The sequence below is a fragment of the Hipposideros armiger genome, unplaced genomic scaffold (assembly GCF_001890085.2).
Source record: "Hipposideros armiger isolate ML-2016 unplaced genomic scaffold, ASM189008v1 scaffold_199, whole genome shotgun sequence".
Classification (NCBI taxonomy): Eukaryota; Metazoa; Chordata; class Mammalia; order Chiroptera; family Hipposideridae; genus Hipposideros; species Hipposideros armiger.
In genome coordinates, this window is record NW_017731549.1 from 1,886,064 (window position 1) to 1,912,645 (window position 26,582).

Here is a 26,582-nt window from a genome sequence, read left to right on the forward strand (position 1 = left end):
CTCTATTCCTGTGAAACTCCCTTACTTGATACATAGCTATTTTATCAAGATTTGTCTAAATGGGTATAAGGAAGTTTAGATCATTCATTTTAAATGCCGTAAACCATCTCATACAAGTATATGCCACACTTTACTTATCTAAATTTCTGATACTGGATAATTAGAACCTTTCTGTTTTGTTTTAGTTTTTAATCTATGCCAAGGATGCATATTTCTAATCTTGTAGTGTGTAGATTTCTCCATAGGAATTCGATTGATGTATCTGCTACCCAAATACCCCCTATAGTACTTGCCCTATTCCTGCACAGCACTTACACCACTAACTGTTCATGACAATCTTAACACCATCACATCTTTCCCAACAGTTACTATTGGTAACATTTAATATTTTTTAACAATCTGTTAAGCGTGGGAGGTAGTGTCTTTTTTAAAAAGTTGTATTTTCCCCATTACTACTTTTCATATGCTTGTTGGCCATTCATGTTTCTCTTGTAGGAGTTACCTATTCATATACTTTGCTCCTTTTTCTACTGGGTTGTTTGTCATTTTTGTGTGTAGTTTTTTGGTAAGAATTCTGTTAGTATGTACACACACTTATACATATATGTATGTTGTAAATACATGTTCCCAGTCCTTCCTGGATTTTCTTTTCTATGGGATATGCTCACTTTTTGTTGTACAGATGGTTATAGTCAATTTTATTAATCTCTGTTAGAGCTTGTATTTTTTATGTATTGTGAAATAAATCTTTTTCTACTAGCTACATTTTTTCCCATGTGAATAATGAGTTTCAGAATTATTTTTTAAAATCCTCAATTCCTTCCTCATTGGATTCCATGTTAATAGTTGATGTGGATGTGTCTGCTTCTATTTCTGAGCTTTACATTATATTACAATAACCTATTTGTTTTTCCCTTTGTTCATGACCCCTCTATCTTAAATATCATTGTTTTATATAAATCTTGATATCCTTGAAAGCATGCATTTTTCAAAATTATCTTGGCTTGCCTTATTCCTTTGATCCTACATATGACTTTAACAATCAACTTTTTCAGTTACATAATAAAGTTATATATTGAAGTTTTGAATGGAACTGAATTGAAATTATGGAACAATTGGAAGAAGACAACGGACATCTTAATGACATTGAATCCTCCTACCCATGAATGTTATATCTCTCCACTTATATTTACTTTTCATCTCTTTCAATGAAATAAAAGTCTTTTCTATATAAAGATCTTAATTTATTTCTTTAGTTTTATCTCTATAGTCTATCTTTCTCTTACTAATGGAATTCATTTTAAAATTATATTTTCTTTCACTGATTTTATTGTTGTGGCTGGTATAAAGGTACACATTTTGCTGGTGTATTGTAAATGATAGTCTTTTTTATTACTTCTAAATAATTTGTTTATAAATTTTCTTAAATGCTATAGTCAATAATACTATATTCAAATAATTTTTCTACTTTTCCTATCCTTGTATTTATTTATTTTTCTTACCATGGCGATAGTTTCCTGTAATACAATGTTTTGTTGAAATGATGTAGCAGGCATCATTATCATATTCCTGATTAAGAAATTCATAATTTCATACATGATATTATACTTTATTATATTTGTCTGCATTTATAAATAATACTAATAATTTACACGTTTTAAAACTTCATATAAATGGCACATTCCATATAATCTGATAGTTCACTGTTAAGTATGATGTTCTCTGCCATAGCTATTTGACTTCCTTCTATTTCTATTTATTTTTTAAGTTTTCTTTTATATTTCAACCATGAATGGGTAGTGATGTTTACAAATTTTTAAACACTTTTTAATGATAGTCATATTATTCCAGTAGTTTTCTAATATTTTTACAGTGATAGAGTCCTTTATTATATGTAACAGCGGAGTATTGGGTCTGGGACACATTGGTGGGAGGGTAAGTGAAACCTCTGTCCCCAAGGCCCTCTTCTACTGGAGTAACTTCTTAACCCTTTCCATTTGGGCCTGGATCCTTTTCTTTGCACGTTAGAAATACGGATCTAGCCACACAGAGCTATTTAATAATTCAGTATCAGAATTCAAAGAATAAACAATGGCCATTTCACCTCTGACTGATACAAATTCCAAAAGAAATTTCCAGTCATGTTTTTTCATGGTTTCTGGATCTGTGCTTTGTTATTCTGTCAAGAGTCTGGCTACAAGAACTGTTGATTCTTGTGTATTCTCTCTGACTTGAATAGAGATCACAGAGCCTGGGAGAAATATGTGAACTAAAGCAAATTATTTTATTGTCTTCATTTGTAAGCATAAAGAATCCAAAAAGCCTGAGTTAGGATATGGAGTTCAGGATGATTAAAAATCATCCTGTGTTGAACTGGGCTTTATTTTGGTTACTTACATACATTGAGATATGTAAGCACAACCATCCCCTCCATAAGAGCAAAAGAAAGGAATGAACGATTGCGACTTACAACTATGCAGACGGACCTCCAGAGTAAATTTTGAAAAACAGAAGAAACAAATGATTCCAGTTAGTATGAAGTTTCAAAAACAGGGAAAACAAATCTATACTGACTGCTTTTAGGAATATTCAAGGAGAGGGAGAGTGAGGGAGTTATTTGGGGCTTTATAAATATTCTATATCATCATAAGAGTGGTGGTTAACGGAGTGTATCATAGGATGTACACTTAAGTTTTTGTACTTTATTGAGGCATGTGACACCTCAGTGAAAAAGAGTATGGCTAAAACTCTTAAGCCCAGAAAGAGCCCTTTCTAAACTATACATAATGTTTTGGTAGAATGAGACAATTTTGATACATTCTATTTAGGTTTATAGGAAATTATTGGTGAGAGAAAAACAGAGAAAGAGAATCTCGTGTTTTCTCAAAATCACATGGATCATTTCATGAATGATTACCAGCCTCCAGGAGTTGTGTTGTACCTTGGGGGTTCTAAAAAAGTATTTAGGGGCTGACAATTTAGTGGGGGACAAGTAACTAGGTAAGTGTGATAATATGGGGGAAGCATACAGATGCTCATAGAACACTGGGGAAAAAGGGCCTAACGTGTCTGGAGTGGGGTTGTGGACATAAAGTGAAGCCTTCAAGAGAGAAATGGATTTGAGGAGGCTTTTTAAGGATAAGCAGGACTTTGCCAGTTGGATTGTGTGGCAGTTATGGATATGTTAGTGCTCGAGATATGAAATGACATATTGTACTCAGGAATTCCAGGTTTTTTTATATAAGTACAATAAAATATAGAAGTTGTGAGTGGTAATACATGAAGCTGGAAAGTTAAAAACAGATCATATTGGTAGCGTTGAGTGACATTCTAAGGAATTTTGAGTTTTGCTTTTTTTTTTTGGCTCTAGGTGTTAGGGAACCATTAAAGAATTTTAATTAAGTGGTACAATCAAGTTTGCACTTTTTGGGTTGATTTTAACAATACTACCTAAGACAATTTGGATCTTCTGCCTGGAGTTCTGCCCTTGGTGATTTTCTCACCCTGTGTAACTTCCATAAGGGATGTCCTCTTTAGACGGATGACTCCCAAATCTAAATCTCTATTCCAAACTTCTCTCCTGTTACTTCAGACTTCTTAAAACAATTAATTGTTTCTTAGTCCCTGGATGTAAATTTAGGTTATTTCATGTTTTTGCTCATTTTTAGATCATATAAGCTTTATGATGAGTTTAGGTCACAAAAAAATTCAATTCACAATTTAGAATATTTATTTCAGTCTTTTTATTAACACGTCTATTTTCAAAAGCTTCTTTCTCTTCACCCAGACCAAGACTGGGTACCCCTCCCTACCACACTTCAGCCTCTGGGGGAGGGCATTCTTTTTTCACCTCCTCCCCACTTGCAAGGTCTTGTAGGGGAGACGGGGAAAAGAGGGGAGGCATGGAGGTAGAACATTTCTTCTTGTCTGATACTGCTGTAAGATGACTTCATTTTCTAGGTTTGTGGGATGTTTAAAACTGACTTTTTTTCATGATTATTTGCCTGAAATGTTTGAAGATTTTACTGTTGGGTCCCTCTGATCTCACCTCCCTTGACCTTTATAATGACCTGTCCTTGAATTGGGCATTTCAGATCTCTCTTCAGCTTCTCTGCCCTGCAGTACCTACCGCTTCCCCCTGTAGGAGGCCCCTTACCCTGGAAAATTCCTCTTTTGTGCAGACTCCATTTTATGAATTTAGGCAAACATTCCTACCACAAATTCTATATCTTGTCCCTAAGAATTATACATCTTTGATCTACAATCAGAGATGACCTCAGTTTACTTCTCAGATGATCAACCTACCCTAGTGCCACAGGCCACTTTGCCTTGCTCTGTACTGGGCTTCCATGTTCTCTCAACTGCAGGGAGCATGCGTCCAACTCCCTGAATGGTCCCCTTAAAACCCCTCTCAGAAGCTGTGTTAGGAAGTAGCACACATCCCCAACCACTCAAAAATTCTTTCACACTCTCACTTTCTTGAACCCTTAATATGAGTGAGGAACTTCTAAGTAAATCTGAACAGTATGGAAACCTTCTCTTAAACTATGGAAAAAAATGAAACTATACATATGCATAAAGTGATTATATTTCACTACCAAACCCAACATCTGAATTATAGTGAGGAAGAATGGCAGACAATTAATATTGACATATTGACAATTACCTTCATATGAGACAATAACTTTCAGAATCATTATAATATATATAAGCCCACTCTTTTTTCTGGCAGCTACTTTAGAATTTTCAGATAAATGGTTTTTATTTCACAAAAGTAAGCATAAGTCATATTACATCTTTTATGCATTTAAAAGGAACTGAAATTATATTCAAATTAAATTTTTTTCTTTAATTAATTTTTAAAATTAGTTTCAGGTGTACAATGAAACATAATAGTTAGATATTTAAACCCCTCATAAAGTGATAACCCACCCCCCAAGCTACTATCCCACTGACATCTTATATAGCTGTTACAATACCATCAACTATCTTCCCTATGTTGTTCTCCACATCCCGTGACTATATATACCTATATATTTAGTTACGGTTGACATTCAGTATTATTCTACTTCAGATCTTCAGGTGTATAGTGCAGTGATCAGGCATCTACACAGTCTATGATGTGTAAGTCCTGTGCCCATCTGGCACCTTACATGATCTTTACAACATTGTTGATTATATTCCTCATACTGTACTGTCATACTATCAATTTGTATTTCTTAATGCTTTCACCTTATTCACCTGCCCCCAACCCCATTCCCATCTATCACCCTGATAGATCTAGTAGCTATCTGGCACCATACCTAGTTATTACAATATTATTGACTATATTTCTTATGCTATACCCTACATCCCCATGACTACTGTATAACAACCAATTTGTACTTCTTAATCCCTTCCTCTTCCACCTATCCTTAACCCCCCTCCCATCTTCCTTCTAAGATTCCTTGTAATACTGGTTTGGTGGTGATGAACTCCTTAAGCTTTTTCTTGTCTGGGAAGCTCCTTATCTGTCCTTTAATTCTAAATGGCAGCCTTGCTGGGTAGAGCAATCTTGGTTGTATGTGTTTGCTTTTCATCACTTGGAATATTTCCTGCCACTCCCTTCTTGCCTGCAGTTTCTGTTGAGAAATCAGCTGACAGTCTTATGGGGGCTCCCTTGTAGGTAACCTACTGCTTTTCTCTTCCTGCTTTTAAGATTCTCTCTTTGTGTTTAACCTTTGGCATTTTAATTGTAAAGTGTCTTGGCATTGGTCCCTTTGGGTTTATTTTGTTTGGGACTCTCTGTATTTCCTGGGCTTGTATGTCCATTTCCTTCACCAGGTTAGAGAAGTTTCCTGTCATTATTTCTTCAAATAGGTTTTCAATTCTTTTTTCTCTCTCTTCTCCTTCTAGTACCCCTATAATGAGAATGTTGGTTCACTTGACATTGTCCCTGAGGCTCCTTAAACTCTTCTTAATTTTTCGGATTTTTGTTTTCTTATTGCTGTTCTGCTTGGGTGTTTTCTGCTATCTTATCTTCTACATAACTGGTTTGATCCTCTGCTTCATCTAATCTGTTGATTCCCTGTAAAATATTCTTCATTTCCATTATTGTGTCCTTTATTTCTGACTAGTTCATTTTTATGGTTTCCATCTCCATTTTTATGCTTTCTGTTTCTCTGTTGAAGTTCTCCATGAGATCTCTGAGCATTCTGATAACCAGTGTTTGGAACTCTGTGTCTGGTGGATTCCTTATCTCCATTTCACTTAGTTCTTTTTTTGGAACTTTGTTTTTTTTATTTTTTTTATTTGGGAAATGTTTTTTGTCTTCCCATTTTGGCTGCCTCCCTGTGTTTGTTTCTATTTATTAGGTGGGGCTGCTATGTCTTCTGGTCTTAGTAGAGTGGCCTTATGTAGTAGGTGTGCTGTGGGGTTCAGTGGCACAGTCTTTCTGGTCACCTGAGCCATGCGCTCCAGGTGTGTCCCTTGTGTGGGTTGTGTGTGCCCTCCTATTGTAGTTGAGACTTGGTTGATAATTGCACATCAGTGGGAGGGACTGACCTTTGAACTCACAGGTTGTGAGGACTGGACTTGACTACAGTGGAAGAGTTGTTGTGAAGGTGCTGACCCTTTGGAGCAGGATCTGCCTCAGCAGGACTCTGGAGCCTGCCCAGTCCACCCCTTAGGTGTGTTGTACTTGGAGGAGGTTGGGTGATGCTCCAGTTCAGTTTGAATCTGGCCACGGGGGGCGCCAGCCCCAGGACCACCTTGCAGGGGATCCGCCCCACCCAGGGCCATCCAGCAGGAGCCAGAAAGAAATCCGCAAATGGCTGCCACCTGTGCTGTGCTTGGAAGCACCTTGAGAGGCCAAGCCACTACCCAAGGCCGGCTGCCGCTAGTGCCAGCTTAGTGCTGCTCAGCCAGAGGTACAGGACATGCTCAAGCCAGATGCTGCTTGTCTCGGTTCCATGAACTTTTGAGAGACCCTAGGAAAGTCTGCAGCTTCAGGCAAGGCAGGTGATCTGCATGAAAAAAGCCATTGTAAGCGACCTGAGTGTGCCCAAAAGTTGGGCATGGCCTGGTCTCGAATCACCAGGGCAGGGTGAATGAGCAGGGGAGACTCAGGTGTGGCGCCACCTGTGTTCACACACCAGGAAGGGGGAGGGTTCAGCAAAGAAACAATGGCCTCCACCAGCTTCCCCATCCAGGAGAAAGCTGCCTTTCCAGCCCCTGTCCCAAGTCAGACAACTCAATTCCCCATACTTTGTCCCTGCCGCCTTTCCAGCTGCTGCCCCAACACTGGAGCTCAAAAGCAGCGATCCTGTTGGTGGGTAAGTCCTTGCCCCGAGTTCTTTAAGAGCAGTGCCTGGGAGTGAAACCACACTAAGTCTCACTCAGTCACAATCTCCACTAGTTTTCACAACCAAAAATTATGGGGACTTCTCTCCCTGGCACTGGAACCCTGGGCTGGGGTGGGGCTGGGATCTCTCACTTCTCTAGGGACCCCCACAACTGAAATAGCCCTCCCGATCTTTAATGGTCACACGTGGGTGTGGGACCAGCCCATTCCGCATCTCTGACCTTCCTACTAGCCTGGAGGTGGCTTCTTCTGCATGTCCTTAGTTGAAAAGCTTCAGTTCAGCTTGATTTTAGGCAGTTCTCAATAATGGTTGTTTTGTAGATTACTTGTAATTTTTTATGGTTGTGAGAGAAAGTAAACACAGCGTTTACCTACTGTGTCATCTTGGTTGTCCTCTTCAAATTCAATTTTATCTGCATAGTATTCTATTAATTAATGCTGTCTACATGAAGTTGCCTTTTATCGTTGGTGTAAGCTCATTAGTAGTCTAAGGTTTTGATGTTGGACACAGCTGGAAAATGTGTCCTGATGCTCCTTAGCTTTATTTACACCTGACTCCCACTGAACTGGAAGCTCGATAAAGACAGAGCTAGATTTGAAATTTTTGGCCTCACTGTGTCAAGTACATGTTATGTACTCAGTGCTACGTGTCTTTTATTATATGTCTTTCAGCACTGTAAGTGTAGGTTTTAGGTAAGGCGAATCAATATCAATAATTTAGAGCATTCATGATCCTTTCGGAAATATTTCATACTAATATAAATAAATTTGTATAAAATATGGATAATAGACTATAATAACTCATTACTCTAAAAAACTAGAAGATCTATTGGAAGTCAGGAGATGAATACATTTTTCTGACATTTGAAAGATCATGTATTGGTAAACTTATTGTTCTCAGGCAAAAGTCTGTGCCATAATCAAACAGCTGGTCCCATAACCTTAAAAAAAAACAACAAAAGAAAACCACAGAAATGACCACTAAGAACATGGTAACATCCATGTAACTTAGATTCTTATTTATTGCTTATTACAACAACATGGAAATACTAAAGACATAGATGTACCTGAATTTTTTCTTAGCTAACATATATATGTGATTTTATTGGGGAATTGGGGGAGGAAACAGCGTTGGGGAATCAAGGAAGGGGAACAGACAAGTTGCTGTCCTTTTGTTTTTCAGTGCAGTTGTGGAGGACCTCACTTCACTGACCCATGTTGGTGTTGTGATCATTGTGCTCTTCCAGGCTGAAGCAGATCGGTTGCCGGCCATTGGACGGCCCCTCATGGCGTCTCTTGGCAGCTCATGCCGGCTGCCGGCCACTCATGGTAGCTCACAGCAGCTCACTGCAGCAGGGGTTGCAGCCTACGCCATCGCCCGTGACTCACGTTAGCCTAGCTCCAGGTTGAGCTGTTGTTCACCATCTTAGCTGTAGAGGGCGCAGCGTCACTGGCCTTAATGTGGGATCCCAATGGGGACACTGCTGCTGAGAGCTGATGTTCCAAACCAACTCTTAACCAACACGCTACTCGGTCGGCCCATTCTTAGCTAATATTTTTATCACAAAGCATACGAAACATCAAGGAAACTGCACAGCTCGTAAATTTACAGCTCAGCGAATTGTAACAAAACTAACAACCATGTAATGCCCACCCAAGTAAAAAAATGGCATGTTTATAACACTTCAATCAAACTTCTATCAAAATCCAAACTTCTTTTCCTGCCCCTCAACAAAGGTAACCACTATCCTGACTTCTAATGCTGAGTTCTCCAAGTTTTTTGAACTTTATAGAAATGGAATCATACAGTATATATTCTTTTGGTTTGTACATCTTTGAATTCTTAATATTTTTGAGATTCATCCATATTGATATGTGTATCTATAGTTTGTTCATTTTATTTAATGTACAGTTATCTCTTGTAAAATATATCACAAATTATTTATACATTCTAATGTTGATGGAGTTTGGGTGTTGTTCCTGGGACTGTTTTCTTGGTAATTCTGAAGGAATTTTCTTATACATTTCTCTTGATGCGCATAAGCTTGTATGTTTGAACAGTACAACTCTAAGAATATTATTACTGGGTCCTACAATAGTATGTGCATCTTCAAGTTTAGTAGGTAAAACTAATTTTTTTTTTTGCAAAATATTTGCAACTTTATATTTTGACCCGTAGTGTTTTTATTATTCCATGTCATTGCCAACAGTTGGTCTTCTTCTTCTTCCTGTTTTTTAGTCCATGTAGATAGATGAGAAGTTGTATCTCATCATGGTTTACATTGGTATCTTCCTGATTACTAATGAGGGTGTTCACTTTTTATTTTGTGTGTTTATTGGCCATTTGTACATCCTCTTTTTTATCACTTTTAATTTTTAAATAATTTAAGATTCACAGGAAGTGGCAGAAGTAAAAAGTGCAGGGAGATCCTGTATATCCTTCACCTGGTTCCCCCCAGTTGGTAATACCTTGTAGTGCAGTATCAAAGCCAGGAAACTGACAGTGGAACAATCCACAGAGGTTGTTCATATTTCAACAGTTTTATACACGAGTACACTTATTTGTGTGTGTGTGTGTGTGTGTATTCTTCTATGGAGTTTTACCACATGTATAGATTCATATAACCATGTCTACAATCAAATACAACTTGGTTCTTTTACTAAACACTTCCTTGTATGCTCCCCTTTAGACATACTTACCCTCTCTCCCTATCCCTAACCCATAGCAACCACTAACTATTCCCTATCTCTATTATTTTTTGGAGAGCCTATTCAAATATTTTTGTCTGTTGCCTGTCTTTTCTTGAGTTTTGGATGTATTTACGTGTAGTTATATGTATAACAAGTACCTTTTATCTACTTTGTGGGTTGCATTTATTTTTTCTTATTGGCAAAATCTTATAAATTAAAAAAATTGATTTTAATATAATTATAATTATCATTTTTAAAAAATGTTCAGTGCTTTTGTACTCTTGTTTAAGAAACCTTTCCCTCCCCCCAGGACATGAAAATATTCTCATGTTGAGAATTTTTAGAAGCTTTATTGTTTTGTCACATGTAGATCTACAATTCACCTGGAATTGATTACTGGTGTGAAGTAGAGGTCAAGTTTCATTTTTTATTTTCCACTTGGATATCCAGTTGACCCAGAACTCTTTACTGAAAAGACTTTTCCCCCACAGATTTGTTATTTTTGCCTATGTAATAAATCAAGTGAGCATATGTGTTAAGAGTCTCTCTGGGCTTTTTATGTTTTATTGGTTAACTTACCTATTCTTGCACTAGTTAATACCATTTTATTTATAGTTGGTTTATATTAATAATATGTCATAACATCCGGTAGAGCAAATAGTTGCAACTCGTCTTTCATCCGAGTGTCTTGGATTTTCTTGGTCTTTTTTATTTTCATATATATTTTAGAAGCATATTCTGAAGTTATCAAAAGAAAACTGGGGATTTTGATTAGTAATGCACTGAATCTATAAATCTTTTAGGCATGCATTCACATTTCTACAATATTGAATCTTTCAGTCTATGTATATGCATAGCCCTCTATTCATTAAGATCTTTACTTTTTTTGATGATGTGTTATTGCTTTATCATAAAGTTTTTACTATCTAATATGAGATTTATTTCAAGATACTTGATATTTTTAGTGGTACTGTAAATACTGTCCTTTTAAAGTTTCATTTTTGTAAATATTTGTTGCTGTTATAAAGAAATATAAAGGAATACTATATATTGATTTTGTATCCAGGAAACTTGCTAGATTCACTTATTAATTCTAGTAATTTAACTCTTGATTCTTTAATATTTTCTCTCTATATATATCATCATAACATTTACAAATAATAATAATTTGATTTCTTCCTTTCCAATGTTTATACTACTTGCCTGCATCTCCCTCCCTCCTGTCCTCCGTCCCTCTTCTTCCTCTCTCTCTCACATTTTTTTGTCCCACTGCATGGCCAGGACAATACAATATTGAATAGAAGTCATGTTAGCAGGTGTTCATGTGCTGTTCCTGAGCAAATGGAAAGTATAGCTTATCACCAATAAGTATAATATTTGCTATAGATATTTTGTGAATATACTTTATCAGATAAAGTGTAAGGTTTATCAGATAAATCTCATGTCCTAAGAACTTTTTTTTTCATCATGAATCAATACTTAAATTGTTAAATTATACTTGGGAACCCATAGAGATGAGCATATCATATTTTTTTTGCCTTATTTTGCTAATGTGAATTACATGGATTGATTTTTAAAGTTTATTCCTGGCATAATACCAACTTGGAATTGATGAAAGATTCATTTTATACATTGTTGGATTCCATTTGTTAATGTTCCTTTAGGATTTTTGCTTCTATGTCCGTCAGTGAGATTGGCTTGTAATTTTCTTGATTTTAGCAAGCTTCTTTTGTTTGCTTTACAAATTCTTTTATCTCCTCCTGTCCAAAGTGCTTCTCATGTGGGATTTGCTGCTTTAGATAATGATATCATCATCCATATGCTCATGGGTCCTTAAACCACACATTTACACTCATACTTGATCCAATCAATTATCAATTCTGTCAACTCCCCCTTTTTAATACCATATCACGCAATGTGGTCATTCTTTCCATCCCATCAGCTCTTACACTAGTTCAGGATGCTTTTGTCTCTTTCGTATTCTGCCACTCCCTCCCATCTATTTTCCATATTGCAGCTAAGATGAACTTTTAAAATTATAAATTCTATTATGCTACATTCCTTCTTGACATTTTTTCAGCGACTCCTCTGAATTCCTTTGAGTTTCTCAAATTGGCCATGTTTTCTGTCACATCCAAGCCTTTGCCCCTACTGGTTCCTTTTCTAGTAACATTAACATTAGTTTACAAACAACAAATACTTACATAAAAGAGCTGAGGGGTTGAGAAGGATCAATGGTTGGCAGAAGGAAGGCTAGACAGGAAATAGTGTGTGGGGAGGTACAAAAGGCAGCTCAGGCGGTGATTTTTCAAATACTAGTTGTCTGCTTTATCATTTATTTTATGCTTGGCCTGTCATGTTTTGTGAGAAGGTTATTTCTTAAAAGAAGCATGCTGTGCCTGACCTTTGTGCCCTCTTCTGGGTAACATAGGTTATGGGTCGTGTGAAAAGAGAAAGCTCTTTTGAAGAAAGTAACCAGGGTGGTAAGGAATTGTTGAAGATGCTAGGGATGTTTAACAAGGCTAAAATGATACTTGAAGAACTGTCAGATAAAAAGGGAAATTAAAAATGTTTTGTGTACAGTGATGGCTACGAGGACATAAGTAATTACAAATGTTCAGAAATAGTCAGGAATGCAGACTTCATCTCCAAATTAGGAAGAGTTATCTAAAGACTAGAGCTGCCTCAATATGGAAAGAGCTGCCCTTGAGACAGTGTTTCCTCTTGTTTAACGTATTTAAGCAGAGATTGGTCAATTATGCAAAAGGACTATATATAGTACTAGGACAGTGGTTCCAAGAGTCAGATCTCATCCCAGCCTAATTATATACAGTTTCTTGGGATGGGACACAAGAATCAGTAGTTTTTGAAGTTTCCCAGGTGATTCCAAAATGCAGACAAGTTTGAGAAGTCCTGCATTAGAGGGAGGTTTCAGCTCCTTAGTGGTTTTCCTGTATCAGAGTGTCTAGAAGAGATGAAAAAAAAAATACAGATTTCCAAGCACTACTTGTAGCTTCTAAATTAGCAGAGTTGGGTAGACCCCAGGAATCTATATGATTAAGATTATTTTCAAATAATTCAGTTTTCTAGGTGGGATTAGGCACCACCAGATTACCTGACCCTTTTAGAAGAACGCGTTGTGCATTCATAACCCTGCTAGGCAATTGATGAAGTCATTTATGCTATCTTGGGGACAAAATATGCAATATGAGTTGAGACAAGTATGTCTAGAACAATAACAACAACAAAAGGGTTTTGGATTCAAAGGTGTCTGAATTTTAATTCTACTTCTGTTATTTACTACTCATTTACTAGAATTACAGAAGTTTTCCTACCCTGTCAATACCCTCATCTTAAAATAGAGCAATGACAACTTCACAGGTTGATTTTGAAGTTTAAATACAATTCTTTATGAAAAGTATCACTCTAGCATTGTATCTACTTATAATCAAGCTCTTGTCTAAATTCTGTAGTTCTCTGAATGCTGTGATTAATAAGTGGAACCATGGAGCATATACAGCTGTTTGATGAATGTATTTGTATTCTCAGCTGAGTTTTAGCTTCACTATGCTGTGAATCCCTGGTTTTAATATTTGTTTTGGTTCAGGTATTACTGTTGGTATTTTGAAGGCAGTGGGGTGAAGAATAATGCCTTTCACTTGCTATTTTAAGTGAAATAAAATCTGTGCCTAATTTTTTTTCTAAGTTGGACATTTCAGATAAGAATTTTTCATTAATTGTACTATAAATGACGGGGAAGAATTATTAACTGTGTGCTTATTTTTTTTATCACAGGTTTACAGGAACTGTGTAATTATTTATTAAAATGGAAAGCTGTGAAGAAAGAAGAAGATAGCAGTTGGAATTAAAATTCTTGGATGACAGTTTTGCTTTTGAGACATCAGTATTTAAAAACGATATGTTGATTTGGAAAGTCCCAGGAGTAAATTCCAAAATTCATTTTTTCCATTCAATCAATGGGTTTTTTAATCATTCCTTGGAGTTGATGAAGTTCAGAGACGGTGTGTGATGAGAAATGTGGCATGCCAGTGTTTTCCTACTGATTGCATCTTGGATTAGTTTGCTGCTTTTTTGAAGAGATTCCATTTTGAAGGGTAAGAACCTAATGTGATGGATTTATCTTCAGAGATGAACAGACATGGGAAGAATCCAGTGAGTCATAAGCTAGAAGATCAGAAGAAGGTAAGACAAATACACTTCCTTTTACTTGGTCATTTTTGTTTATCCTTCAAGAGAGTATTCTTAGTTGAAAATGCATGAGTTTTAAGAGATAAAATAATATACCATTTTGTGGAAACAAATCCTGCCATATAGCCAAGTGCTGCTATGGGTCTGGATTTCATCACCCTTTGGTGGTTTTATTTCTAAAGTCTTCTGAGTTCATCCATCCAATGGTTTGGCAAAGGGTTCCACGTTGTTCTCTCACTCTTGACTTCGTTCCGGTGACCTGCTGGCCTGACCTCATGTGAACAGTTTTCTGAGATCCAGGGTGAGGTATGATTTTTCTGAGATCCAGGGTGAGGTGTGAGTCATGGGGCATCTCTGGAGTAATGGAGCACATTAGAGCTCCTACAAGAGAACACCTGCCATCCTGCCATTAGAAGCTATAGTTGGCATTTGAAAGCCTCCAATTTCATGTCCTTGGGGAACGTCAGTGTAAGCCTTCTCATTTTTACAGCTGGTCTGGAAAGAGAGTTATGAGGCAACTGTGAGCTTTTGTTTGACGCTTGAAGTGTGATGTTGAAGGAACTAATGGAAAATATCAAGAAAAGACCGTGCTAATATATTTTTTAAAAACTGGTGTAGAGAGCTTCTGAGCAAGAAGCTGGGAATTGAATACTAAGGATTGCACTTAAGCCTTATTTTTCTACCTTTTTAGAAACTCTTTCCTGCCAAACTGCTGCACTGTAGTGAGAACCATCTAGAGAGCACTTATCAGAAGGGTCAGAGATGGTGCCCGGGAGAGAAAGCCCACTCATAATGAAATATATTATCTTTTGTGGTGCTTTCATTGACTCCATTAGTACAGGAGAGGTGTGTGGGGACCCAGTGCTAAGGCACAAAAGCGAGGTATAATGAGATAATAGAAAGGAGATTTTTAGTTAGACCTGGGTCTAAGGGGCATGATTAAGGTTTGTTTTCACATCTGTCTTAGAAAATTTTTTTACTAGTTACTTTGTACTCTCAGAAGACAACTAGCTCTTTCACAGTTTTGGAGGTGAGAAGTTTAGAAGAGACCATACAGTCAATAGCTTATTAATTTATTCTAACGTTGTAACCAATGCCACTAGAATGGGTGCTACAACGATCACTTTGCATCAATTCAAAAAGAAATGGAGGGAATATTTATGTCCATTTTGGTTCATTCATTGTTTACCTGCAGTATAAGTAAATCTCAGAAAATATTAAGTACCATAAAATCCAAGATGCCTGAAATCAATTTTCACTTTAATGTGAATATGAATTTCTACACAAATAAGTGTGTTACCAAGAATGCTGGTGATGTTTCAAATGGTCAGCCTTTTTTCCCCCCTGCTGGCATTAAAGGTGTTAATGCAAAAAGAGATGGCAAGATGAGTTTCCATCTAAAGTATTTCTGTAATTTCTTAACTACTGAGGTGTCACTTAGTTATTTTTCTCTATCTACATTCTTAAACTGTCCTTAACTCTGATGGTAATTTGCCTGTTGGGTAAATGAAGAGGGAAGTGGGTACTAGGTCAGCAATTAATATCACAGAGTTGTAATTCCTGATTGAAGTTGTGTTTTTTGGCAGGAAAGTACCTCTGCAGGTGCTTTTCTTTCATTTCCTGAATAAGCCATAGTTCCTGCGAACACAGAGGAATTGCAAGCTGAAGAATGAAATGAATTCTTAAAGTCGTTCTGAGAATTCCTTGTTGGAACTTTAAACAATGGTCTATAATGATGGTTAGTTTCCCAGGCCAATTCACAAAGGACTATTCACCTCATAAAGAATAGTGGTAGAATTTAGATGAACTAGGGTGAGCCATGATTCTGTGGGAAAATTAAAAGAAAAAAGCCAGCTTGGTGTTGTGGGACAAGAGGAGGCCATTCCACTATAGCCCCACCTTCTAGTTGGTAGGGAGATAGGGAAGGAGTGAACAATTTCAATGAGCAATAGCAAGATGGATAATGGGGATCTAATGATTTCCTGGCCACCCAATTGATATGGGAATTCACAGGAATAAACCAGAAACTCAGGTATTGATGGATCGATTGATCAATACTTCAGGTTCAAATTTGTTAAGTGTTAGCAGGAACACCTAGTCTCAGTGACAGTTTTGTGAGTTTTGTAGTAAGGAGAAAAATGAAATGTAGTATCATAAATCTTTGTAAGCTAAGCTCTGGGCACAGCCCTGTCACCACACAATTGCCAGTAGAGGTTATAAGATCATTCGTGTAATTACTTCAAGCGTTTGTACTCTTTCATGATGAATTAATTTAACAGGAACAGTGTTCCACATCACTGAAATAAAATAGGTTTATTCTAACATACGACTTAATCCAGAGGTGAAGCATCTTTTTGGTGTTACTGAAAAATGTGTTCTTTTCACAGTGTTTGACATATGGCAGACATTAAAAAAATAAGATGCATTGAACTGGCTTTAATATAGGCTCCTATTCTGAACACTGCATAACTGATTTCTTGTTCTGTCTACAATAGCTCACTGGCTTTTGTTCTTAATTGAAAATATGTGGATTTGTACTTAGGTTCTGCTTCTAAGTAGAAGCTATTAGGACAATGAGCATGTGAGTTTGTGAGTATGTGTTCTACTGCAGTGAGTAGGTGGATGTCAGGGAAGAGGTCATTTATGGAGTGCTTGCTGTATACCAGGAACATGCTTGCTCCTTTCCGATTTATTAAGAAGGTATCTTTCTACAAAGATAAAAGCTACTTTTACCTCAAGAGATTTGGTCCTGGAAAAAAGAGTATACGTACTATTATTCAAAATTAAAGAGTTTAAAAGTGTAAGTGATTACTTGGGCTTCTTTTAAATAATGCCTTATCACCTTACAAAGTCTGAACAGAGGAAAATATACTTGAACATTAAAAGGTATCCTATAACACGTCATATTTGAAGCGTTCTCCAGTATGGATAAACTAGAGGTGTGGATTGTATAGGAATTGAAAAGAGCTCTAAGAATCTCAAATCAACTTGTGTTAGTGTATAGCTAGGTGAAACTCAATTGCATGTTTGATTCCTGTGATTTTTATCAGAACTTTCAGTTACTTTTAGCCCTGATGGATTATTCCTGTTCTTGGCATTTGGCTTCTGGGCTGTTACAGACGGGAGAATTGTCCTGGCATCTCAAAGAACCTGAATGCCCATAGTGTGTTTTATTTATGAAAACTTGACCTTTCCATCCTTGTTTGCTCATTGATGCCAATGAAGTTGGTATATTGCTTTCTGCTAATTTTTTTACTTTATGAGATTATTTCTCCAAAAGCCCCTACAACAGTGAAAGCCCAATAGGTACAAATGTCACTGCTATATAATTAATTGTGACCTTGAACTGAAAATCAGAGCTCAGTAGATTTTACTGTCAGTCTAATAGCAAGCAGTTTGCAGTTCAGACAGATATGAGACACTGCTTTATTGCTCCACAAATATTTTGTGTATTAAACCAAAGTATTTGTCACCGTCAGCAATTTACTAGGTACTGCTAAGTGCAGCAAGATATGCAGTTTGAAATTATGGCAGTGATAATGCAATAAATATTGGGTGACCTGTTGGAATTATTTTGTTTCTCTGTTCTCTAAACCAGAAAGAGATGAACAGTACTATTGCATATATGCAGACATATTTGCTTCTATGGAAATGTCTAAGATTGATGCCATCTCTGTTTTTCACTTCCTAAAATTATGTCTTTTACATGTTAGTCAGCATTATTTTCACACTACCATGCAAAAAGCTCAAGAATAATTGCAACACCTCATGTCTTTCTTTCTAAGAGATGGTAATTATTTCAAAAGTGACACACTCTGGGGATAGTGAATGAGAGCGTTTGAAATGTGGAAATCACATAAAATGAGAGAAATGATTGTATTAATTAATAGAAAAGGGGATGATGATGTGGAAAAAGCCCAGTTTTAATTAAATTTATTGAGATGACATTGGTTAGTAAAATTATATAGGTTACAAGTGTAAATGTCTATAATACGTCATTTATACATTACATTGTGTGTTCACCATCCAGAGTCAGTTATCCTTCCATCACCACATATTTGACCCACTTTACCCTCATCTACCACCCCCTCCCCCTTACCCTCTGGTAACCACTGAACTGTTGTCTGTGAGTTTTTGTTTGTTTGTTTGTTTGTTTTTCTTGTTCCTCTGTTGCTTTCAGTTTTATATCCCACATATGAGTGAAGTCATGATTCTTGACTTTTTCTGTCTGATTTATTTTGTGAAGCATAATAATCTCAAGACCCATCCATGTTTTTCATCTTTTCATCTTTTCTTATGGACGAGTTGTATTCAATTGTGTTCTACTCTTATGTACCACATCTTCTTTATCCAATCACCTATCAGAAGGCACTTTGGTTGTTTCCATGTCTTGACCACTGTAAATAATGCTGCAATGAACATTGGGGTACATATATCTTACAGATAAATGTTTTCAGATGTTTGGGGTAGATACCCAGGAGAGGGATTGCTGGATCATATGGTAAATCTATTCTTAATTTTTTGAGGGACCTCCACACTGTTTTCCATAGTAACTGCACCAATCTGCATTCCCACCAACAGTATATGAGGGTTCCTTTTTCTCCATAGCCTCTCCAACACTTATTATAATATTATTTGTCTTATTGATAATAGGCATTCTAACTGGTGTGAGGTGGTATCTCATTGTGGTTTTGATTTGCATTTCCCTAATTGCTAGTTAAGTTGAACATTTTTTCATATAGCTATTGGCTGTCTGTATGTCTTCTTGGGAAAAATGTCTGTTCAGGTCCTCTGCCCATTTTTTAATTGGACTTTTTTTCTTGAGTTGTACAAGTTCTTTAGTCTCATAATATTGACAGCCTGTTATTTTAAGGGCAGCCTCTGTGATATCATAGACTTAAAATCAAGTTTAAGCAGGAGATTAGAGAAAGCATTGTCTGCAGGTGACAATGAGGGCTTCATCAGAGTTGATCCACATAGACTAGTTTTATTCTTATTTTTTCAACTGACATCAAATAGAAGTGTTTTTCAGGTACATATCTGCATATCACTGTGTTAGACTAGTCTAATAATATTTTTACAGACTAAAAATACTTTATCGTAAGATTTAAAGCTGGCACAATTCTTATTTTACTATTTTTAGTGTGCTGATTTTTTTTTAAAGTATAATTTCCATTTTATTTTTTCCCCAGAGAAAATATTTCTTCAGTTCTTAAGGACTTAGCTCCTTATATGGGTTTTGGCAGAGGTCGTCGGGCAGCGCCGCAGACCTAAATCTGGGTGGGGGTGTCCGGTCCTTCCGGGCTTCATGTAAATAGGTGTGGAAGACACTCCCTTTGGAGATGTCCCTAATGGCTGCGGGTTCTACTATGTTTTCAGTGACGATCTTCTTAAGGGCCTCATGCTGGGGTACACATTGGACACAGTTGGTGCAACCAGTCCGCTGCACATGGCCGCCACCCTTTTTGGCACGATCGCTGTTCCTTCTTTTTTGGTCATCTTGGAAGCGAGGGCCTGAGGGTGTGCTAATTTTTTTTAATTTAGACTCTGTTGCATTTTCTTGCAGTCTTGGTAAAATAGCATCATGTAAGAGACAAGAAGTGTATTGGGATTATTCACGTAGGTCTTGAGAACTACTTAAAATTATTTATGTTGGAAACTGATTAAAGACCTGTCTTCTTAAGAGAAAATATGGAGAAATATGTCTTCTTAAGAGAAAATAGCATTAAAAAATGGAAGGCTTAGGATAGAGTCAGCCATTTTATTCTTTGGTCTTCTTGAAGGATAGCCTCATTAAATGGTGATTTATTTTAAAAAATATGCCAGATTTCTTTTTTGTTTGTGTGCATGAGATATGTTAAAAGGGCCTTGAGGGAGGATGAAGTAAACCCATATCATTTATTAATCATCTGACCTTGATTAATCATGGCTGCTAATATGAATGGATTGTCTGGGGGTTTCAACAAAATTGATTAATCATCGAGTTACTGATTATCCAAGCTTTTAATTTTTGAGATGAATTGAGCAGTTGTTCTGCAGTTTTATTATACAAATCTGGAATACATGTCCAAACACAAATATGGATGTCAAATTCACAAAGAAGCTAGCACTGGAATTGTGGCATACTGTGATGCCAGTTAAAACTTTCCCTAATTTTTACTTTTGTCCCCTCATCTTTGATAAAACAGTGCTACAAATAGCTGCCTCCCAGCCACCTTACTTGGAGTTCTGTAAGTATAAGTTAGATTCTGTGAGTTCTTTTTCTGCTCAGAAGTGATTTCAAAAACTTGTCTTTCAGATCTGAACATAGGTAGAACTTCCTTTAAAACTTCCTCAATCATATTATAGGTGGTTCTCAAACACCGTTCTGAAAATTTGTACCACCACCTCCCTTTTTGCTCCCGGCAGCATACATTTTCAATGTAAACAGATTTGGGATAACAGAAAGATCTATACCATGCTTCATGGTTCTATTCCTTTGTTTAAAACTAGACCTTGTTCTTTTTTCTGATTGGTGGATTTTAGATGTCCAAATATGTAATGACCATATAAACTTCATATAGATAAATAGGCCTGAGACACATGATACTTGAGTTATGTGATACATATTTTGAATACTGGAAGGCAGAATTACATGTGAATTGTTATCAATGTTATTGCTTTTTATTAATTATGTCAATGATAGTGATAATCACGATTATTACTATACATGGTTTAGTAAGTTTTAAATTCTGTTTCTTAAACCCCTTCCTCTATCTTGGTATTAACATGTGTGTTTTTCTGGCTTTTATCATTTCATAAAGGAATGACTGAAACTAATTTTTTCTTCTAAAATATATTTTAAAAATGTGTACATACACAATGCAGAAAACTTAGAATACACAAATGTACCAATTTGCTCTCACCTTTCTATGCCTACATTATTAGATTTTTATATATTTGTATCTAGTATATATACATATATACATATATGTATATATATATATGTGTATATATATGTATGTATGAACGTGTGTGTATGTGTGTGTTATCTTTTTAAAGCGAATATTATAATATTTTGTGGACTGTTTTGAATGGCAATCATATCATTGTCCGTTTCTCTTTAAGATTGTATTTCTAAAGGGGCTGGGAATTTTCTCTTTTTGACCATATGAATATATACATTTGAACACAGTGTGATCATTTTTAAAAATTTATTGTATTTTATTTTTTTGAACATAGCATAATCATTTTAAAACAATCATTCAACCATGTCCAGTTGCTTCCCTTGAGGTTCCAGGTGAGTATAACCACATGGACTGAGATTCCACAAAGCTTATTTACCCTGAGGCAGCCCCATGAATAAGACCCCGTGAGCTCATGCAAGCATACCGTTAAAGGGTGCTGAGTGTCAAAATCAGGAAAATAGACATTTCATTTCCAAGGGCCAAAGACTTAAGACTAATTACAAAAATTAGAATGTGAGTTGGCACTGGAATGGAGTGGGGAGCAGGAACAGGTGTGTAAGCAGAGAGCGAGTCAGAGATGAATTGGGAGTGGGCTGATGTGCCTGGTTCTATGCACAGCAGGCTACCTGCCGGTGAGCAGAGCCATCTTATTTAATAGCATTAGGACAGGGTGAACAGAGTTTTTGTATCTTCCTTACATAGGAACTGACCAGATTTCTCTAAGACTGATGATATTCAATGAATACACAATGCCTAGGATAAGAGTTACATGAAACAAAGCAGATGTAATGATATGTAAGCAGCAGACATAGGAAATTCTGTCAATTTTATGTGCAAATTGCACATAAGCAGAAAACTATCAACATCTTTGATCTTCAAAGTGTGTTGTTCTGAGAAGCAGCTGCAGCGTTCTTATCTGGGAGTATATATGTAATGCAGGGTCTCAGGCCCCACACTAAACCTACTGAATCTCAATGTGCGTTTTAACAAGATCCCCAAGTTGATTCTAATGCACAGCAGTCTTTGAGAAGCCCTACCCAAGAGAATAAGTCTGACAGCCCCTCAGTGGGAGTAAGCTTTAGTTGCACACTGTTGCAATCAAATGTCCTTTATTTTCTATCTTCAGGTTTTTATCTCCCTTCCTGACTCACTTCCCCGTATTTCCTGGAATCATCAACCAAATAAACTACTTGCACTTGAGTCATTGGTTCATGGTCTGCTCTGATGCAACCTAAACTGAGACATTCTATACTAGAATTCTGGAATCCATACAGTCTGTTTGTTTCTACCAGCTAGTGTTAGAGCCTATGTTAACACAGCTGTGTGGAGTTAAAATTTTTAAGGATTCTTCTATCGTTTTTATTCATTCCTATTTTATTCTTGGATATCCTGAGTGCATTCCCAGACAGATGATAATGTTAGCACTTGTACAGTATGGCTGACCCTGACTTATAAACACTCACTGGACAGGTGACCCACTTATATATAGGACAGCTGCTGCCACCACTCATTGCCACCCCATTGTCGATGGTCTCTGCAGCTGAAACTGCCCTAAGCAGTTGCTGAAGGACCTGCCAGCACCTCTTTCCATCTCTTGCCTTTACCCCATTCACTAAAAAAAATGGACAAAACACGATTAGGAGATATGGACTCAATCTGGTGTTTGGGATTGGGGTGGATTTTTATGTGAAGTACTCCTATTCACTCCTCTTTTCTTCTAGGGCTTGCTGCTGAGGAAGCTATAGATACACAAATCAATGACTAAATAGGAACAAAGGAGAGTATGTATAAATGCTCCCAAACTCTCCTAAAAATAGATCTTCTCTTAGAAGCCATTGGTGACTTAAAGGGTCCAGAAACCAACTCTGGGTTTTCTTGTCCCTCAAAGTAGAATCACTGCCCCACTTAGATGCCCTGAAAATACTAACTAAGTTGTGTGGATGTCGATGGACAGAGAGAGCCTGTCCAAGAGGAGGACCCTGTTAGGTGAGCTTATCCTAAATGAGCTATACAATGGGGAAAAAATGGTGATGCCCATGACCCTACCTTTAGCAGAAAGAAACACTGCCCAGTAATAAAACATGGCCCAATATTTCACTCATGACCTGACCAATCAATCAGACAACTAATGTCTTTGGGAGGATGTAGTAAAAAGGAGTATAGTAAATATTTAAGAACAAAGAATCTGGAATAAGACTGAGTTTGATTCTTGGCTCTGGTACTTTGTCAAATTATTCAACTTGCCCTCTACTTTTCCCATGTATGTTATTTCATAAAATGGGAGTATTGAAATCAATTGTATGTAAAGCCTTTAGAACAATGCCTTGTTCCTAGAAAACATGGAATAACTGGTAGCTCTTGGGGGTGAACTAAGGCAATGGATGTGGGCTCTCCTCTGTGGGCAGAGGCCAGGATGTGAACTGAAGGACAGAGGTGTTACTCTCTCCTCATCGTTTGATTTCCTGTGAAGCCCTGGAAGTGCAGGTGCTGAATGACTTCCAGGTATCTCCAATCACAGCTGTCTGTTTTAGATTTCTGTCTACCATCTGTGTTTAACAATTTAAGCACTCTTAACACTACGCTCCCCCAAAATGAAGGACTGCTTTACTTGGAAGTGGGAACAAAACACACACACACACACACACACACACACACACACACACACACACACACACACACTTGAAAAAATGGAAGTGGAACCAATTAACCAATCCTGGTATGTACCTTTGCTCCAGGGTAGAACTTCACTGTGGGTCTGTCTGCGCCTTCTTTCCTGATTTATATTGGACTTGGTATTATTGGTTCACCTGAGGCCAAGGCTCTGCTTGCCTGTTTATTGCAGTCACAAGATAGTTGGTGCTCAAGATATTTTATCTTAAAAGGTGGATATAGTCAACCACATGTGACTAGAGCTCAACCCTAGAGTCGGTCAGAAGAGAAGTCTGTGCATTCAAAGACTTATTTCCTTTAGGATGACAAGTTTCATAAACCAAAATATTTTCTGACCATGGCATGTTTACAAGTACAGTAATCCTTAATCCATGGTACATGAATTAATTCATGGCATGCTTTGTCTCTGTCATTTCCAAAGTGAGATTGAAAACGTAAAAGTTATATATAAGAAAGATATATGGTAAAGCAAATATAGTAAAATGTTAATTGTAGTGTCTAGTGGTAGGTTTATGTAGTCACTATACAATTTTTTCAGTGTCGCTGTATGTTTGAAATATGTATAAAACAATATGGAGGAATATGTTAAAAAGATGTGATGCTTGCTTTCAAGGTATTTTCAATCTAGTAGCATATCTGTGGGTTTTCTGCCTTATTTCCCTGAACTTGATCCTCCTCCTCAGTGTAACTTGTGAATCAAGAGAACTTAGAGGATTGTAGAAAGTTTACAGGAGACTGACTCAAGATTGCTAATACTTGTCTTTTAGCAGGTAGTTTTTCTCAATGGGCCCAGGATCCTAAGCAGGGTTTCTTACATGATATATATGGGATATACACTCACGACTTTGTTTTTTTTTTTAATTATTATTTTTTAATTTTTAATTAATTTTATTCGGGTGACAATGGTTAGTAAATTTGAATAATTGACTTAAAAATCACTTTTAGGACTTGATTCTATATGTATAGATGATTTTTCCTTGACTTAAAAATAAATTTTGTGTATTCAGTCATTTGTATGTTTTATAGAAGAGCATAATGATTGTACTTCAATTTGAATATACAGGTATTGGTTCTAAGCATGAATGCAATAAAAGTAAATAAGTGTTTATCATTTTTGCAATCATTCTCCAAAATCAGTTTTCCATATTTCATAGAATAAACTATGTTTTATAAATACTTCATGACAAATATTGCACTGGACCATGTAATTATTTAATAACCCATTTAAAATGTGCAATGTTACATTGCCATTTTAGAAGCATTTTTTTGTGAGCATTTTTTGCAAAACCATAAAATAGTTCCTTAGTGCCCAATGGATACACTTCTTGGGTAAGAATGTCCTACAGTATATTTTGAAGGCTCTACATAATGCCTGCTGTCTTCCAGCTCACTAGCCAAGTTTCGATAAGTCTTTGTTTCAGGGATAAAGATGGAGGTTAGCAGGTTCAGGTTAGTGATGTTGCTTTCAGCTTAGTGCTTACTGTCTTTTAGTGTAATATTTTGTTTGAAGATGAAAATTATCAATTTGAGAATTGAGCACAGATTGAAATGATGCAATATTTTGGCTAAATTCAATGTGCATTTGTGTTTTTATGGAGCACTTACTACTGCTCTGTAGCAGGTAATAGTAATAATACATTTTACTGTAATACATTTTATCTGCATTACTAATAATTTATCCATTTATATCTATTACCTCCCCCTTGCATAGCAAAGTGGTTTAGGCTCCTAACTCATATTTGAATAGCAACCTGTAGTTTACAAAGCATTTTTTCTTGTGTTTCCTTCCATACTCACAGCTCTGTGGAGATGGATGTCAGATATTCTTTATGTCCAGTGTAGGGACGGACATGCCCAAGGATAAAAAACTCACCACATTGTTTGTTTTAGTTTTGCTTAGTGGTCTATGATTTTATTGTACATTTTTATCTACCTATGTTTCAGCATGTTTTCTATGTGCAGGGAAATTATATATCGTCATTCCTTTCTTAAAAAAACACCTGATTTATTAATGTGTTGTTAAAAATCTGTTTGAAGGCTATACATCCACAGAAGCCTTTCTAGTTTTTCTCTTAAACTTTTATGCTACATTAGTCTGAATATGATATGCTTCCTTTGAGCAAATGTTTTTCAAGAGCTACTCCCAACGTGATTTTGAAAGGTGTGAAAAATGAGAGTCCAGAATTGGCAAACTGCTGTTCTTTGTTGGCACTCAACCTGGTTTGGTCACATTAGACTTGTCACATTTGGGAGCTTAGATTCAAGGTTCTCTATCTTATTTAAGGTGACTGATTTCATTAAATCATATTAGGAAGCTTCATTTCATTATTAGGAAAATCTGTTGTATGGAACACAGGTCACATTTAAGTTTGATAGGCTACACTGAGAAAAATCGTCTGTCCTCACAGGTAGGGCCACACTCCATCTCAGCTTCTCAGTTTTGCCAGCTCGTCAGCCACCAGATAACACACAAAGGTTGGCTACCTGGTATCCTGCCTGTGCCAATGACACATGTGAGTACACGCAGTTATGTGAGCTGCCGTACTCTCCTGTCGTGAGGCAGAATGTCCTGTTGGATCGCATTCACATTCGGAATTTGCTCACTATGGTGGAAACGGATGGGAAGTGAGGTCTGCCCAGAGGTAAGCTGGCTAGCCATTTCAAAGTATAGCCACATCACTTTTGAGGGAATATTAAAAAATAAAATAAAATGGATATGTACC

At 36.7% G+C, this 26,582-nt stretch overlaps 1 protein-coding gene and 1 pseudogene across 1 annotated transcript in view; one reads left to right on the forward strand and one right to left on the reverse strand.

Annotated features, from left to right (window-relative positions):
- Positions 1-26,582, forward strand: part of NAV3 (neuron navigator 3) — an 819,162-nt gene that overhangs the window by 231,129 nt on the left and 561,451 nt on the right. Inside the window, exon 2 of the mRNA XM_019653202.1 lies at positions 13,829-14,236. Within this exon, the coding sequence (XP_019508747.1) occupies positions 14,165-14,236 (72 nt within the window). The 5' untranslated portion in view covers positions 13,829-14,164. The remainder of the gene's footprint in view (positions 1-13,828; positions 14,237-26,582) is intronic.
- Positions 19,471-26,582, reverse strand: part of LOC109388478 (40S ribosomal protein S26-like) — a 57,441-nt pseudogene continuing 50,329 nt past the window's right edge.